The sequence below is a fragment of the Podarcis bocagei genome (genome assembly GCF_964188305.1).
Source record: "Podarcis bocagei genome assembly, chromosome: 17".
NCBI lineage: Eukaryota > Metazoa > Chordata > Lepidosauria > Squamata > Lacertidae > Podarcis > Podarcis bocagei.
Window position 1 is genome coordinate 27,900,555 of NC_138143.1, and position 16,293 is coordinate 27,916,847.

The 16,293-nt window shown below is 46.7% G+C and overlaps 1 protein-coding gene and 1 long non-coding RNA gene across 2 annotated transcripts in view; one reads left to right on the forward strand and one right to left on the reverse strand.

Annotated features, from left to right (window-relative positions):
- The window catches only part of LOC308577107, a 134,469-nt gene that overhangs the window by 107,289 nt on the left and 10,887 nt on the right, over positions 1 to 16,293 (reverse strand). The window lies entirely within an intron of this gene.
- SNX30 (sorting nexin family member 30) overlaps positions 10,514 to 16,293 on the forward strand; it is a 48,048-nt gene continuing 42,268 nt past the window's right edge. The window contains exon 1 of the mRNA XM_081176509.1: positions 10,514 to 10,796. Within this exon, the coding sequence (XP_081032635.1) occupies positions 10,620 to 10,796 (177 nt within the window). The 5' untranslated portion in view covers positions 10,514 to 10,619. The remainder of the gene's footprint in view (positions 10,797 to 16,293) is intronic.

The following is a 16,293-nucleotide window of genomic DNA, read 5'->3' on the forward strand; positions in this document are numbered from 1 at the left end:
TATTTTTCTCTATAAACAATAATTTATTTATTTAAGATACCTGGCAGGTGTCTTCACTATACTCTTTCTGGGGCTTACTTAACATTTTTTTTTTTATTTAGGCAAACCGATCCAGACATTTAGTAGTTTCATGTGTTCTAATTTGTTTTTAGCTCATTGTTGATTTTAATGAGTTGTTGAATGTTTTTTTCTTATAAGGCTATTTTTAGCTGCTTTTAATCGACAAATTTACTTTTCCATAAACCGCTTTGAGGTTATATTATGATCAAGTGGTATGTAATTATTTTCCCCAAATAAACAATTTCCTACTGATGTGACAAGTCCTGTCCCAGGCACACACGTGTTCTGTGCGTTAGGATCATTGGATCTTGTTTCAGTTATCCCCTTTGCTCTTCACCCTAATCTGTTCTCTAGGCCACAGGCATGGCCAGACTTGGGACTACAACTCCCATCATCCCTAACTAACAGGACCAGTGGTCAGGGATGATGGGAATTGTAGTCCCAAAACATCTGGAGGGCCAAGTTTGGCCATGTCTGCTCTACTGGCTCCTCAATAGGAGCTCAGCTTTGGGGAGAGTTCAGTATCAGCAGGTGATAAGACCTTCTTTACAGTTTGCGGAGTTTTCTAGATATGCACCACCTCAGTCTCCTGTCCTATTAGTACACCATAGTGTGAGACTCAAAATATAGCAGTTGGGGGGGGGAGAGAAATGCCAACAAAATGGGAGAAAAAAAGCATCAAGCACTTACTCTCATAAAAGACCTCTGGTTATCCCACAGGTGAGCCAGCAGGGGGAAATGTCACAATGGAGGACATGTGACAGTTACCTTAGCAACCTGGGCATTGTTTTTCTTAATATTACCCTGGCCTTCTTTTTATTCATTAAGCCTGCTATGTATTGCCTCTGTGTTTTCTTTCACTTTGGCCTTGATTTGCACCTGCACCTGCAATGCCTAGGCACCCAGGATTCTCACCCCCTCCCATTCATACCTGGGGTCCCATTACGTGCTCCTTCTGGCAATGTGCATAAAGGATTTAAACCAGCTCAAAGGCAGCTGCTACACTGCTCATCCATGTTACGGTTTCATTATGTGTGTTACTGGAGTAGATGGGGAATGCGCCTTTAGGCACGGGGAGCTGTAGGAAAAACAAACAGATCTGCGTGTCGTGGGTGCACGTATCAATTAATGCAATTGCCGTTGCTGTTTGTGCTTTCAATCGTGGCCTCCTTAGCAAAGGAAATATTGTATTATGAACGCATTTAATGCTTATTTTTTTATTTTCTGATGGCTAAAGAAAGGCATCATTGCAAGCAGACACGTATTGTAACAAAAATCCTTGGTGTCCACTTCTGTGTCAGCAAAATGCTTTGGGGGGTGGCTTTGCTGATTTTTCAGCAGATACATGTGGGGTGTTTGTTTGTGAAGAAACTGTGTTTTCCACTGTGTGACTTCCTCGGTGACTTCCCCTGAATTTCTCTTTCAAAGGGTTAAGCGTCCTCTGCCATCAGTTCTCTGTTCTAATTTCCCCTTTCTTGAAGCAGCTTTTCTATGAGAAAAGCACTTTGGGGGGTTGTTTTGACTTTTTAACCACTCATTTTGCTTGCTTGCTTCCTACATCATATGTGCTTCATTTCATGCCTGCACAGTTTGTGGTTGGACTGGCCAAATGGTTGACTATAGACCACACAAATATTGTGTCCTGCTAGGTAAGGGATGGGGAATTTATGGGTCTCCAGATGTTGTTGGACTACAATTCCCATCATTCCTGCCCCATGGGCTTTGCTGATTGAGAGTGAAAACAGGGAGTCCAACAGCGTCAGGTTCCCCATCCTTGTGCAAGGTGTTTGAGAATCCTTTTTTTAACAGTCAAGGAAATCAGCAAAGTAGGATGTTCATGAAGCATCTACTCAACTGCTATGCATGTGTTGGTGTTTCACGATCAAAAGTTGTGCCTGCTTGCTTTAATCTTTTCTGTTTGGCCGAGGGGAAGTGGAATAAAGAGCACAGACATGCAAAAAACGTCATGTTTCTCTAGAAACCTATCTCCTATGCTTGTGCAAGGAAGCTGAGACTCAAAAGTTCACCTCCTGCTCCCACCAGAAAGAAAATGAGATTTGAACATTCAAATGTGAACACTCATATATCAAACTCTTCAAGTGTCCCTATTTTCCAGATACAGTCCTGGATTTACGGAAGCTGTCCCAGTTTCTGATCTGATGATGGGATGTCCCCCTTTTCCTTAGGAAGTCCCCATTTTCATCGGAGAAATGTTGGAGGGTATGGAGTTATGCAACCCCCGAGCCAAGGAGATAAATAACTATACAACCTTTGGAAGACGTCTGAAGGCAGCCCTGCATAGGGAAGCTTTTAAAAAATGTTTCATGTTACTATGTTGTAAGCTGCCCAGAGTGGCTGGGGCAACCCAGTCAGATGGACGGGGTATAAAGAATAAAATGAAGACACAACAATAACAAAAATAATAGTAGGTAAAGATCGCACCCGGGTGGAGGGAAGTACTGGGCTGTGGGGGAGGGAGGTGAAGGGATTAATTGAAACTGTTAAAGATTGGTATAAGATTTAAGAGATTTAAATTTTCATAAAGATTCTATAAGGAAAGCAGAAAGCAACAAGAAATATCAAGTAAAGGTATCGGAGAGGAGATCAGTGTAAATGAAAACATGAGACTTATGGTTTTGTTACATATGGTTTTATTTTGGAGTTGTCTGTCTATTTTGGAGTTGTTTGTTGTAAAGAATGTATATTCTGTGAATAGAATAATTAAGGATAATAATAATAATAATAATAATAATAATAATAATAATAATAATATGAAGAAGATAGAACAGGACGTCCCTATTTTCATCGGAGAAATGTTGGAGGGTATGATATATATGAATGGTGTTTTTATGTTTTTAATGCTGTAATGTAGCTCTGATTTTGTTTTCAAATGTGTTGTAAGTCACTTGGAGACGTCTGGGTATCAAGCAAGCAACAATGACATTTCAACACTACAATCACAAACAAGCACACACTGACTAGCATCAACTATTAGGCCTCAGCTTCTGGCTGGCAGGGCAATCACAATACATTTTGCCGCCTGAGGCAAAGAACAAAATGGCGCCCTCCCCTTCCACTTCTAGAATCCAACTGGCAGCAGAATCTTGCTTCAACACTGGGATGAGATGCTGCCCTGCCCTGGGGGCAGTAGACTAGGTTGGGTGGCACAAGGGAAACAGAGGGCTACTGGATGTTCTGCCCGGAGAGTCTGCTGTCTGAGGAAGCTGCCTCACTCTGCCTAATGGTAGTGCTGGCCCTACAAGACAATTAGAGGGGGAAATGACAACCATTTCTTCTAAAACATATATCCTAGGTTTTGCACAGTGAAGAAGAAGATGATTTGGGCCTTCGTACTCCCATTGTGTGGAGGACTGTAAAAACAGGGTTATGTTATGTTAAGAAAGGATTTAAAGAAAATGTACCAAAATAATTATTGCTGTTGATTTATAAAAAGTGTAGTCTGCTTTTTGCCCCAAAGTGATTTCTGCCATAAAATTCTGCAATCCTAAAAGCCAATCACAATTTCAAACGTAGCTGTACAAACCAAGCAATATGAAAATCCCAGGGTACTGTAGAGATGTTTTACAATAACTGAAAACAGGTTTGCCAGCTGATCCCAAATACTTGCTTCTGTGCCTTTTAAAGAACCATGAGTGGCAGAAATTAGTAGCAGGTTAAGCTTTCCGGACCTGGAGATAAATATTACCACCTCCTACTCCTGACAAATCAAACAGCTGACCAAGTCACAAGAGCAAGGGATGGTAATAAATAAAGGTAGCCACTTTAATGGGAAGGCACACGACAATATTTTCCAGCTTTTCTCACTATATTCAGCAGACTGTGAGCCAGTCCCCTATGTTAGGGTTCCTATATTTCAAAAGGTGAAAATCTGGACACAAAAGTTGCTGAGCTTGGGGGGGGGGGTAGTTGCTGACATTTTTGAGCTATGTCCAGATTTTCCCAGACATTTTGCTGATTTCCACCCGGACACTGCTTATGACTGCAGTATTCTGGGTTTGTCTGGGAACTTTGGATGTACAGAAATACCTATGATTCCCTATGTATATGCAATAAAAACTATGGCGTTTTGGTTGTTCTTTTGAAGGAGACTGAACCGCAGGATGGCCTTGAATAGCTTTCCATTCCCAAACACAGTTGCCAACAGATCCAAGTATTAAAAAATAAAATAGAGAATTTCTAACACCAAAGTAACAGGTTATCTTCTTGTCCCCTATTGAGCAAATGCAACGACTGCGATAAAAATACATCTCAAGACACAAACCGAGCTTCAGTAATAGCAGAGCAGCATTTTTTTACTTCCATGCTCGCTAATAGCTCCTGACAAGGAATATGAAAATATACTACCCTGTGGATATTTTCCCATCAGTGCAAAATGTTACCAGCAATTGACCCAGGCCCCACTGAGGATAAAAGTCCCCTTTTATTAAAATGGCATGCTTCCACCATGTTAATGCTGTGTTATCCCCCCCCACCCACCCAGTGTTTTGAAAATGTTGTTTGATAGACAATAGTTTGACAAGTATCTGTAGTTATACAGACTGTTCATAGAGTGAAGGCACAAACCCCAATAACTCGCTGGAATAAATGCTTTCATTAATTTAAATGAGGGTGATCGGATGTGGAAAACGGCAGCACTCCTGCACCTTTAATAGCTGTGCAGGAGAGGGGATTTCAGCTAGTGTCTGTGGAGTGGGATTGTCTCTTCTGCAATATTAAAGGTGCAGAAGCCTCCCCACCCCGGTCACCCTAAATTCAACAGAATTAACTGCTAAGGAAATGTTCAGGAATATTTTAATGTTCTCTCTCACTGCTGGTGTCAGTAGTTTTGTTAGTCCTCATTTAATCTGTGATAGCACGTGATTTCACAAATAGTTTTTGCATTTAGAAATAGTTTTAAATTATTTCACCAGATGGAGTTGCTAGCTTTCGAACCCTCCCTTGAATAGCAGTTTAAATTACAATGATTAGCAAGTAATAATGTTTAGGTCCATGCCATTAAAAGCTTCACTTGCTGATTTCTGCCTTTCCAACCCCATGAAGGGGATGGGAGCAGACCAGCTGGCAATGATACAGCCTAGCGCTTGTAAAAATTAATCTTAAGGCATTTTGTGTAAGAAGCCGTTAAATAAATATCAGCTGGTAAAGGGATCTGCAGGTGTGGAGCAATAATAGAAAGAGAAAGAGGACTTTTCCTGCTAACCTGTTTATTGAACAGTCATTCTGATTTGCTTGCTCAAAGCTTTTGTGGACGTTAGGCTATGTTTGGTCTTTATTGAGCATTCATTCTGATTTATTTACAGGGAGGTTATAATGACAATGAGCATTCCACCTGAATTGTTTGCCACAGCAGTTATAAACCTTCCCATTACTCATTTGTTCATCCCATACAACAGAGCACTTTAATCCACTTTAATTGCGTGAACCAAAATTTCCTGGATGTCTTTTCATCCCTCCTGCAAAATACTGTCTGGAGGCAATCAGAAAGAGAGGGCAGAATCTGTGAAGACGTGGAACAACAACTTAGACTTAGCAGCGAAATATAGAAAAGCACAAATGTTGCCAGCTGCCCTTTGCAAGGAGTCATGCATCTATCCATAAATAAAAACAGAAGTAGTAAAATACATGAAATGTATGAATAGCATTTGGGCGGAAGGTTCTAGAGGGTTTGCTGTTCCAAGAGACATGAGAGTCAGTGTTTCGGGTGGGCTAAATATACTGTATATTTACTGGCCACAATTGTATCATTGCTGCTGCTGCTGCTACTAGTGCTAGAGTGTGCTCTGAAGGCATGGGAGTCTGGCACTGGCTAGTGCAGAGGTCGGCAAACTAAGGCCTGCGGGCTGGATCAGGCACACCTGGGTCATCAATCTGCCCCGCACCGCGAAGCCGGAACCTGTCGCGAAGCCAAGACTCCCGGCGATGGTGACAGGAGGGAGAGGCTGAGTGGCAGCAGCTCTGCCACCCAATTGCCGCACCTGGTTTACCTCAGTGGCGTTTGATTGGCAGAGACGTCCCCTCGCCATGCTGAGGTAAACTAGGCATAGCATCTGATTGGCAGAGCCACTGCTGCTCAGCCTCTTCCTGCCGTTGCAAGGAAGCAAGGCAGCGTCCACCACCGGCTCTGGCTCCTCTCACCTTTCCACCTCTGGAAGTCCGCTTTCCCTTCCCTGTCAGCTTCCACCTGCACCGCCAGGAGACGCTGCGTCTCGGAGCACAGCTGCACCCTGCTCTGCCATTGGATGCATGGACCCTAAGAGCCTAAGGACGCACATACTTGCAAGTAAGCTTCAATCGTTTCAAGGCCGCTTGTTCAGTGCCTGAAGAACTGCTCAAGCCCACTGAGATGAAATGCGTTACGGATCACGCCCCTGGGAAGGGAAGCACAGCGGCTGGCCCCCCTCTTCTCTTATTCCAGCTCTGCCCCCATGCCACTTCTCTGGCCCGCCACAAGGTCTGAGGGACAGTGGACCAGCCTGTGGCTAAAAGAATTTGCTGACCCCTGGGCTAGTGCTTGGAAGGTGATTGTATGGAAACCACATGTGGCGCTTCCTGTTTGCCACCTGAGGCGAATATGCCACCGCACTGCCTCCCTTACTTACACTGTGGGGCATATGAAGCAATGCCAGTGGCTTCCAAAGAGATCTTGTGAGATCTCACCAACGTCTTACAAGATCTCTTGTGTTCTGTGAAATCTCATGAGATTTCAGTGAGATCTTGCGAGATTTTGGTGAGCTCTTTGCTCATGGAGGCGCCACCTCTTGGCTTCCCTGCCATCTTGGGTTCCACAGGGGAAGAAAGGCAAGCTGTGAGTGTGTGAAAATATAGACAAATTATTCCCATATATAACTGACAAATTTTCCTTAGCGCACGCCTCATTGCAACCATCCCTCCAATCAATCAATCACCATTTACTCCTGCTTTGTATGTGGATTACTGAGGTGCAAAGAGAAGCACTTATCCAAGCTGGATCTACGGCAACAGGGGGACCAGAGCTAAGACAGGTGGCCACCAGAGATCTTCACAGTTGTGGCACTCCAGGTGTAGAACATGGGTAGCCAGTAGCATAGTGTGGGAAGGGCCAAAGGAGAGGTTGTCCCGGATGCAAAATTGTTAGGGATGCAAATTTTTAACAACTGGTGCTGCCTCAGTACAGCTGTGCACTTCCATCTCTGGACTCCACTGAAAATAGCTTCTCCATATGAACCAGGAAGTGACCTCTCCAGATGACAGAATGACTTATTTTCTTATCTCTGTGGCTGTGATTTCCTGGGTGATGCAGATGCCATTAGACAGTTGAATGTGCATGTGTTCTCCATCTGTTCCCCTTTCTCCATGTGGCCCCGGGCGCTGGCAATCCACGCTACGCCACTGAGTCATAGAGGCAAAGGACAGAGTTCCTGCACCTTTAAGTGTGGTGTAGCAATTTTAGCCAGGGATTTTGTCATGCAAGCTACACCTGCTGAAATCCCCACTTATACACAGCTATTAAAGGTGCAGGAGCCCCATATAATGTAGCTCTTTCTGGGCCAAGCCCAAATTCTGCTTTCCCAAATATAGAAAAGCATAGCATTCTTGATGCAGTTATGATGAGTCTGCTTCTGTGGCCATGTCGCTTATCAACTTTGTTTTTTTATAGCACTGGGCTCTTGTGTGGGACCAAGAGGAGGGTCAGGGTGGAGAGAACCTTGACACAATCTGGCGGTCATGGGTGAGTTTTAAAACCAGGACAGAACTTGGTGGGTCAAGAGTGAAGTCATGACGGAACCTGGTAGTCCTGGATAAGGCGAAATAGAAACCTGTTTGGTTACAGGCGAAGAGCCAAGGCAGAATCTCAAATTCACTTGCTTTTCAGACATCCTGCTACTTATCTGATCAAATACAGCAGGAGTGAGGAATCTATAACCCACCCGATGTTGACAGACTCACATCAGCCCCAGGCAGCACAGGCTATGTTGAGGGGTGGTGGGCACTGGAGTCCAACATCTGAGGCCCAAAAGTTATCCAACCTGGAAATACAGCTTAATGGGTACAACCATTAAAATACTGGCTGATTGGCATCCCTATGATGACCTGTAAGGAAAAGTCTCCTGTTTTAAAGTCACCTCAGTCACTTTAGCAAGATGTTATCCTTCCCGTCTGCACATTGCAGAATACATAGCTTATTGTCACTTGGCATTTGGAATCAAGGAACATCTTTTTCTGATGCAGTTAGTGTCAAATGTAAAGATAAAACTGATGTTTATCAGAGACGAGGCCCAGAGAGAACAATTTGAATCAAACGAAAGCCAGAGAAGATTAGCAAGCAGAAAAACAGAGAGCGAGAAAGAGAGAGAGAGAGTGCACTATGTCAGATATGCTTTATTCACAGGAAGAATAAATCAGAGTTAATGGATCTTGGAGATTTTGTGATGTGCTGTTTGTAAGAAAATATTATTCCTCCTGCACTGTTTAAAACACGAGCTATTCCTCGTTTTGATTGATTAAATGTGTGTGTGTGTAATACTAATAGATCTATTGAAAGCAGTGAAAACGGGTAAGCATGTATATGTCAAATAATATTAAAGCAGCTACTGTGACCGGAGGATGCAGGGGAGATGGCTGAAGCTTTTGTTGCTGGTGGTGGGGTGCGGGCAAACAAATGGACAGTGGTAGCAATGGTGAGGAGGGATGCAAACCTGCTCAGAGACGGGAAGGCCATCACACCCAAATCCCCATGTCCCCCCACCCCCAAGGACAAACCCTTAGAACCACCCCAAAGATCTTTAGTGGCTTGCAGCTGCACATGCAAAGCGACTTCACTGAAAAAGTGGAAGTGGTCTAAAATGTAGGCACTCCAGGGATGGTGTGATGGATACCTGTGATGGTCTATTCCAGGCAAGTCCAAAGTCCGTCTTGGGGGCCAAATTTGGCCCCCTGGCCGGTTTTATTTGGCCCCGTGGCAGTTTATTTATTGGTGTCAAATCCAATAAATCCAATTTTTTAGGATCGAAGCTCAACAGCTTCAATCCTAAAAAATGGTCAGCAACTTCAACGGTTCACTTCATCAAATCTGGCCCTCTTTGAAGAAAGTTTGGGCACCCCTGGTATTCACATGTACACACACACAGCATGGCTGCATGGGTGCTCTGCATGTCAGAACCAACACCAACGGAATGGGGTTGGGGAGGAGGATAACCCCACGCCCCCCATACCAGCAAATTGAATGCACACAACACATTTAAGAACATCTCCTCAGGGAATAGCTCAGTCAGCAGAGCAGGGGGTGGGGGTGGGGTTGAGCCCCACCTTGGGCAAAACATTCCTGCGTTGCAGGTAGGGTTGCCACCTGTCCTGTATGATTCAGGATTGTCCTGTATAATGCATAATTGTCCTGTATTTCAATGTAAAATGCTACATTCTGTATGGATACAGTTTTGCCCTGCACTTCAGGTCTTCTCTCTCAGCCACGTTAGGGATCCTCTCCAAATACATGTGTTTGTGAAAGGGTGTGCGAAAGGTCATGTATTTTATCTCCGGGTAGCCCAGCACAGGCAGATTTACCAATTCACGTGAACGTGTGTGCATGAGTGACAAATGCCAGATGGCCCATCTTGTGAGGCTGAAATGGATTAAGAATTGCTTTGAAGTCACTTCAGCACCGATGGGGGAAAAAAAAATCGCCCCCCGCCCTGTATTTTGCCAGAACAAAGGTGAGAGCCCTAGTTGCAGGGGGGCGGACTTTGGGGGTCCCTTCAGTGGCGTAGCGTGGGTTGTCAGCACCCGGGGCAAGGCAAGTAATTTGCGCCCCCTAACCCTAACCCCCAGATGTTGCGCCCGGTGTGGCCGCCCCCCCTGCACCCCCCACGCTACGCCACTGGGTCCCTTCCAACCATTCTACGATTCTCAAAACAAAGGGACGGGAACTGCGCAGCCTTAACCCCAGTCTACTCAGAAGTAAGACCTGTTGAGTGTCGTGGGGTAAACGGGGTTAGAATCCACGAGCAGCATAAAAAGGCAGCCGGTGCTTCTTCCGCCAAAGAGGGATGCGCGCTGGCGGGCGCGAGAGAAATCCATTTCCCAGGGATCATCCGGGAAAGAGAGAGAGAGAGAGAGAAGAGGGGCGGCCGCCCCGCCGAGCAGCAGCGGGCGAGGAGGGAAGCAGGCGCCGCGGCTGCCGCAGGTCCCTCCTCCGCCTATGGCTGCTCTCCTTCTCTCGGCGCGGGGAGGGCGGAGCCTCGACGCTTAGCCTCTCCGGGGGAAATTGCTCCGAGGAGCCGCGGCCGCCGCTGCTGCTGCCGCAACGTCGAGTCTTTCCGAGGCGCGCGCGCGCGCTGGTGTTTCCTGCGCGGGGCGGGCCGGGGGCGGCTCCGGGCGCGCAAAAGGCGCGGGGCGGAGAAGGCGCGCGGGGCTCCGCCCGTCACGGCCGCTTCCCTCCGCCCCTTTCCCGGCCAGCCCAGGAGCGGAGCGTCCGCGCGGCCTCCGGACGGTCGCTGGCTCGGCGAGGCTTCTTCCCCTCCTCTCGGGCCGGGCTCCGTGGCCCTCGCTGCTCCGCCTCCGCCATGTCCGCTGCCGCGGGCGGCGGCGGCGGGGCGGGCACTCCCAAGGCGCTGCCTTCGTCGGGACCCAAGTCTTTGCGGGAGATGCCGCACCCGCTGGCCGCCTCCAGCAGCGAGGAGGCGGGCGCCGAGCTGACGCCCAGCCCGGACTTGCAGCTGCCGCGCAGCATCGCCGACAAGGTAGCGGCCGCCGGTGGGGCCTGCGCGGGGCGAGGGCTGGGCTCGGTTCTTCTCCTGGCTTCCAGGCGTGCGTGGTTGATCTGGGTCGTGTGAATGCGTTTCTTTGCCTGGACAGCTGGGTCGCTCAGGGCTACAAGAGAGTAAGCTGCAGTGTAGGAAACGTGCAAAAAGCAAGGGGGCATGTGTGCAAGAGGGACTTCAGCGTGGGAGCCAACTCCTTGGGGCTAAGGGCCCTTCGCCCCCCCCCCAAAAAAAAATTTGAGCTCCCCCCCCCAAAGTTGATGGGCATTGCCATTCAAATGATGTGCATGCACCACGTCATGTGATCAATTGTGTAAGGCGGGGCTTACCAGAGTCCCCTCAATATTTCATTCAAGTTGGCACCCCTGGACTTCAGCCTTCCACCAACGTCTTGCCCCCTTCACTAAGTTGGTGAAATGGTGCAAATCTTTTTTTTTTTAAAGTCCTCTTCCAGTCTTTTTTTGCCTGTTGTCCTCTCCTTTTGTGTTTGTGTGTAAGCAACCCATCTGAGTATATTTTGGCTCCGACACAGCCAAGGCAAGAATGGGAAAACAACAAAGCAACTTCTGTTTTGGGCTGGTAATAAGGACACAGTAATTTGTGATGGTGTGTTGACTCATCCGTGTTGAAAGTGCGTGGACGACACTTGTGCGGAGGTTGGGTTTGCAGTGCTGTCACAAATGCAGGCTGTGTTGCAAGCGTGGGGCGCAGTGAAGCAATCCCTGGCTCCGTGCCAGGCTCTTTTCCTATCTGCCAGTTTGGTGTGTATTGGTTTGTGCACCTGACCTTGATAACCCAAATGGGTTGGCTTCCTTTTCTGGAGTTGCCTCTGCTCCACCTTTAAGACAAGTCCTCCCTGGGGGAGTCAGCAGTATATTTAAGAACAACCCAACACTACTGCCAGTTAGGTGGGTCCACCAGAAGCCATTACCTGTTGGGAAAGGTTCTCAGAAACTGCATCCCTTACCTCTTTGATTCCCAACTTAGGACAATTGAAGAAGTGCAGAGATGATCAAGGCCTGTATTTGCTGGCACTTTGGGGTATTCTTAGCTGACTTTAAATGGCATGTGGATGTCTTGGAAGTTGGTTCTCGGAGCCCCAAATGGTAGATTGACTAAAGAGCTTGGTACAGAAGCCCAGGCATTAAGCAAGTTCCTGTCCTCATTTTAAACATAGGTGTCTTCTTGGATGTACGTATAGTGAATACGCAAGACCATGGGTAGACAAACTAAGGCCCAAGGGCTGGATCGGCCCAATCGCCTTCTAAATCCGCCCCACGGACGGTCTGGGAATCAGCATGTTTTCACATGAGTAGAATGTGTCCTTTTATTTAAAATGTATCTCAGGGTTATTTGTGGGGCCTGCCTGGTGTTTTCACATGAGTAGAATGAGTGCTTTTATTTAAAATGCATCTCTGGGTTATTTGTGGGGCATAGGAATTCGCTCATCTCCCCCCCCCCCCAATATACAGTGGTACCTCGGGTTACATACGCTTCAGGTTACATACGCTTCAGGTTACAGACTCCGTTAACCCAGAAATATTGCTTCAGGTTAATAATAATATTATTATTATATAATATATAATATAATAATATATTCAGGTTAAGAACTTTGCTTCAGGATGAGAACAGAAATTGTGCTCCGGTGGTGCGGCAGCAGCAGGAGGCCCCATTAGCTAAAGTGGTGCTTCAGGTTAAGAACAGTTTCAGGTTAAGTACAGATCTCCGGAACGAATTAAGTACTTAACCTGAGATACCACTGTAGTCCGGTCCCCCACAAGGTGTGAGGGACAGTGGACCGGCCCCCTGCTGAAAAAGTTTGCTGACCTCTGCTCAAGATACTATAGTCTGAGGCTCTGACAACATCTTATATCTGGCATGAGAGAAGATTCTGCCCCAGTTAAGCATAGCTTGAGCTGTGTAAAGCTGTATAACTTGAGCTGCAAAATATTGGTGCCTTAAGCAACCAGAGGCATAGCAGTGGCCTGAATTTATTTATTTATTTACAAGTTTATTTACAAGCTTTTTGAGCAACCCCCCCCACAGAGCAGCTTACAAATTCCTGGAAGTAAGTCAAGAGCATTGGCCTTGCTCCCTTTCCAAAAGCCACTGCACTTTTCCTTCCCTGTGTTCTGAGTACCTCACTTCAGCTGGGGCTTCCTATGCTGCTCCTGAGATTTGTAGGGCAGAAGGTAGGGGAAGAGGGGCTGTATATGAAGCTGGAGCTGGTGACATGCAGAGCCACCACTGGACGAGTTGCAAGTAAGAAGGCAGGCAGGTTCTTCTTTTGCCCCTGTGCACCAGTCTCCAGTGCTTCCTTCCTTCCTGAGTACCACAGTTGGTTGCTGCATTGTGACCCGAAAAGAGATAAGTGCAAGCAGCCCAGCTTCATAGCTTTTTCCCCAGGTGTTGCTGTCAAGAGAGGTCATGTGTTTGCAGGCTGCAGGGGAAAGTCTGTGGCTTGCCTTGAGAAATCTGGCAGGTGCAACAAATGTATTGGTTTTGAGTCCTTTCTCAGGACACGTCAGAAGGGACTCTGCAAAATACGCTGGAGGAGAGCCACCTTAACTTGTGTGTGTTCCACGCACCAACCCAAAACTCTGCAGATTTGTTGTGGTTTTAACAGCTGCACACGGGGGCAGTGTAGTAATTAACCACCTTGAGAGTTTTACACAAGCAGCAGTTCCGCATGGTACAACATCATGTAATTGGATTCCCATGAGGTATCAATCTTGTACCAGGTGTGTGAACAAACAATAGGCCTCCGTTCCTTATACCTGGGCTACATGATGATGGAAGGATTGAGTTACCCTGGGATGCATTGCTTTGTTGACAGCAAGCCAGTGGATTTCAAGCCACTGGGACCCTTTTCATCCTTGCCTTCCAAAGGACTCTTGTGTGACAGCTCCGGTCAGGATCCCTGCTTGTTCCTTTTTGGTCATGAAGGGTTGATTTACCGTAAGTTTCACGGCCTGCTTTTTCTTAGCCGTGTGGGAGCTGCTGCTGCTGTATGAATTGTCCCATCTGTGCCACTCGGATAACGTTGGAAGTGCTACATCAGATAAGTTGCTGCTGTGGAAGATGAGAATTGGCCATGGGTGGGCAAACTAAGACCCGGGGGCCAGATCTGGCCCAATCGCCTTCTAAACCCTGCCCATGGAAGGTCCAGGAATCAGCGTGTTTTTACATGAGTAGAGTGCCCTTTTATTTAAAATGCATCTCTGGGTTATTTGTGGGGCCTGCCTGGTGTTTTTACACGAGTGGAATGTGTGCTTTTATTTAAAATGCATCTCTGGGTAATTTGTGGGGCATAGGAATTCGTTCATTTCCCTCCCCCCCCCCAATATAATCTGGTCCCCCCACAAGGTCTGAAGGATAGCGGACTGGCCCCCTGTTGAAAAAGTTTGCTGACCCCTGGTATTGGCCTTTTCCTGATCTGGAGCTTTCACTTTTAACCAGCACAGGAAGGTTGCACCAGCAAGTGTTCAAAATTAGCCAGATGCCAGGCACATTTTGCACCTGGCTTTTGGCCACTTGCAACCAAGTGAAGATTCCTGGGTGCCAGGATGGCACCTGATATCTCAACCATCTGGAGGTGCATTCTTGGCGATCATCGGATCTGGGTAGTTTTCACATGCTAATACTCCATCCTGTAGAATTCTATCAGTTATATTTTATCTGCACAATTCAGAATGGATTTCTGGAACCAAAATGCTATTTCTGTGCAGCCTGAGCAGGAGCAGTCAACATTAAGAAAAAGAGGTCGGAATAGGCCAATATATAATGTGGACTGTCCCTGGATCAAGTGACTTTTCTTCTTTTAAGTTCTCAACGTTCTCAGCCTAGCCAGATGTTTAACTGAGAATCAATCACAATCAGTCCATCATTTTAAAAATAAAACTTTAGAGCTGTCTTGCCCCCAAATGGCAACAAGACATTCCGTTTTGGTGACAGCAACCTTGGTTTAAGGAGCCATTTGGCACCTAGTTCTTGACACTTCACCAGCCCCAGACTTATTGGGTCACTGTTGTACCTTGTACTGAGACAAGGGACAACAGGAATGTAGTTTCAGGCAATTGAACTGAGCGAAGGATTGGGGTCAAACCTGGCCAGAAGCTGCATGCCCCCCCCCCCCATGGAGAGGTTATGTAGGAAAATATACTTTGCATGTCTTTAGCAGCCATTAACTGCTGCTGAACCAGAGCTGAACCTTGATATCAAAATAGATCTTTATAAAGGCTCCAACTGTGGCTTGAAGTAAACCCTGCTCTCCCCCTATTTTGAAGACACACTGACATCTTGACTGTGTTTGACAACAAGTTAGCAGTTTTTGCAAGCATGCTTAATATAGAGAGACAGCAGCTATCCAGTTAGGCCTGCGTGTAGAAAGGTCTGTTCAAGCCCTCTTCCTGGGATTTGGACCTGAATGTTGTGCCTCTCTCTCTTGAAATGTGTGGACTGTGGAAGCTTCATTGAGATCTGTTGTTATGGCCCATACCTGCTGAGAAGCAGAGTTGGGTAGGGGTTTTTTCTTTGGTCTTCACAATGCATTTTGGAACATGGCACTTTCATTGTTTAGAGGCTGGCATTAGGAGAATCCTTGTGTAGCAGCCAAGCAACGTTCGTGTGCTGCTATCCAGTTTCTCTACACTTGCTTGGTATGTGACTGTGAGTGTTCCTTGAAGGCATCGGTCCTAGATAATCAGCACCAGCTTCGTACTGCTGGGAATCTGGGTGGTGGAAGCTTGATGTTGACCTTGTCTCAGATCTGTTACCATTAATATGCTTTAGCCTGAAGAGAGTATCATGTATAGCAGGGATGGAGAACCTCTTCCAGCCAGGGAGATGAATTCTTTCATGCCCAAGAGGCAAGAAGTGGGTGGAGCAACGGACATAACTCTTATTTTTCTACAGCAGGCTACATTTCAGCTGCTGGGAACTGGGTACATTGACCTTATTATGTCTGCACTTTATCAGCTGTTCTGCCTCCAAGGCCCCATTTAAAGGGCTGGTTTTAACCTTTCAAAGCCCCAAATGTTTGAGACTAGGTTACCTGAAAGTCTGCTGCCTTCCCTGTGTACCTATCTGAACCTTAAGGTCCTCTTTAGTGGTCCTACTCGGAGTCCTCCAAGTTAATGAAGTTAATAAAGAGAGGTGGGTGAACCTCCAAGGACAGGGCCTTTTGGGTAGTGGCATCTCAGTTATGCAACAGGCTTTTCAGAAAGCTTTGCCTGGGTGGTGGTTTGGTGCCAGGGGTTGTTTTGTTGTTGTCGTTCACCTAGCCGTTTTAAATAAGCTCTGTATTCTGACCCTATTTTTCTTTTTAAAAATCTGTTTGTAACTTTTGTAACTTGTGATGGTGTTTGCATACAGTCATACCTCATGTTATGTCTGCTTTATGTTACGTTCTTTCAGGTTACGTCCCACGGCGGCCCGGAAGTACCAGAAAGGGTTACTTCCGGGTTTCGCCGCTTGC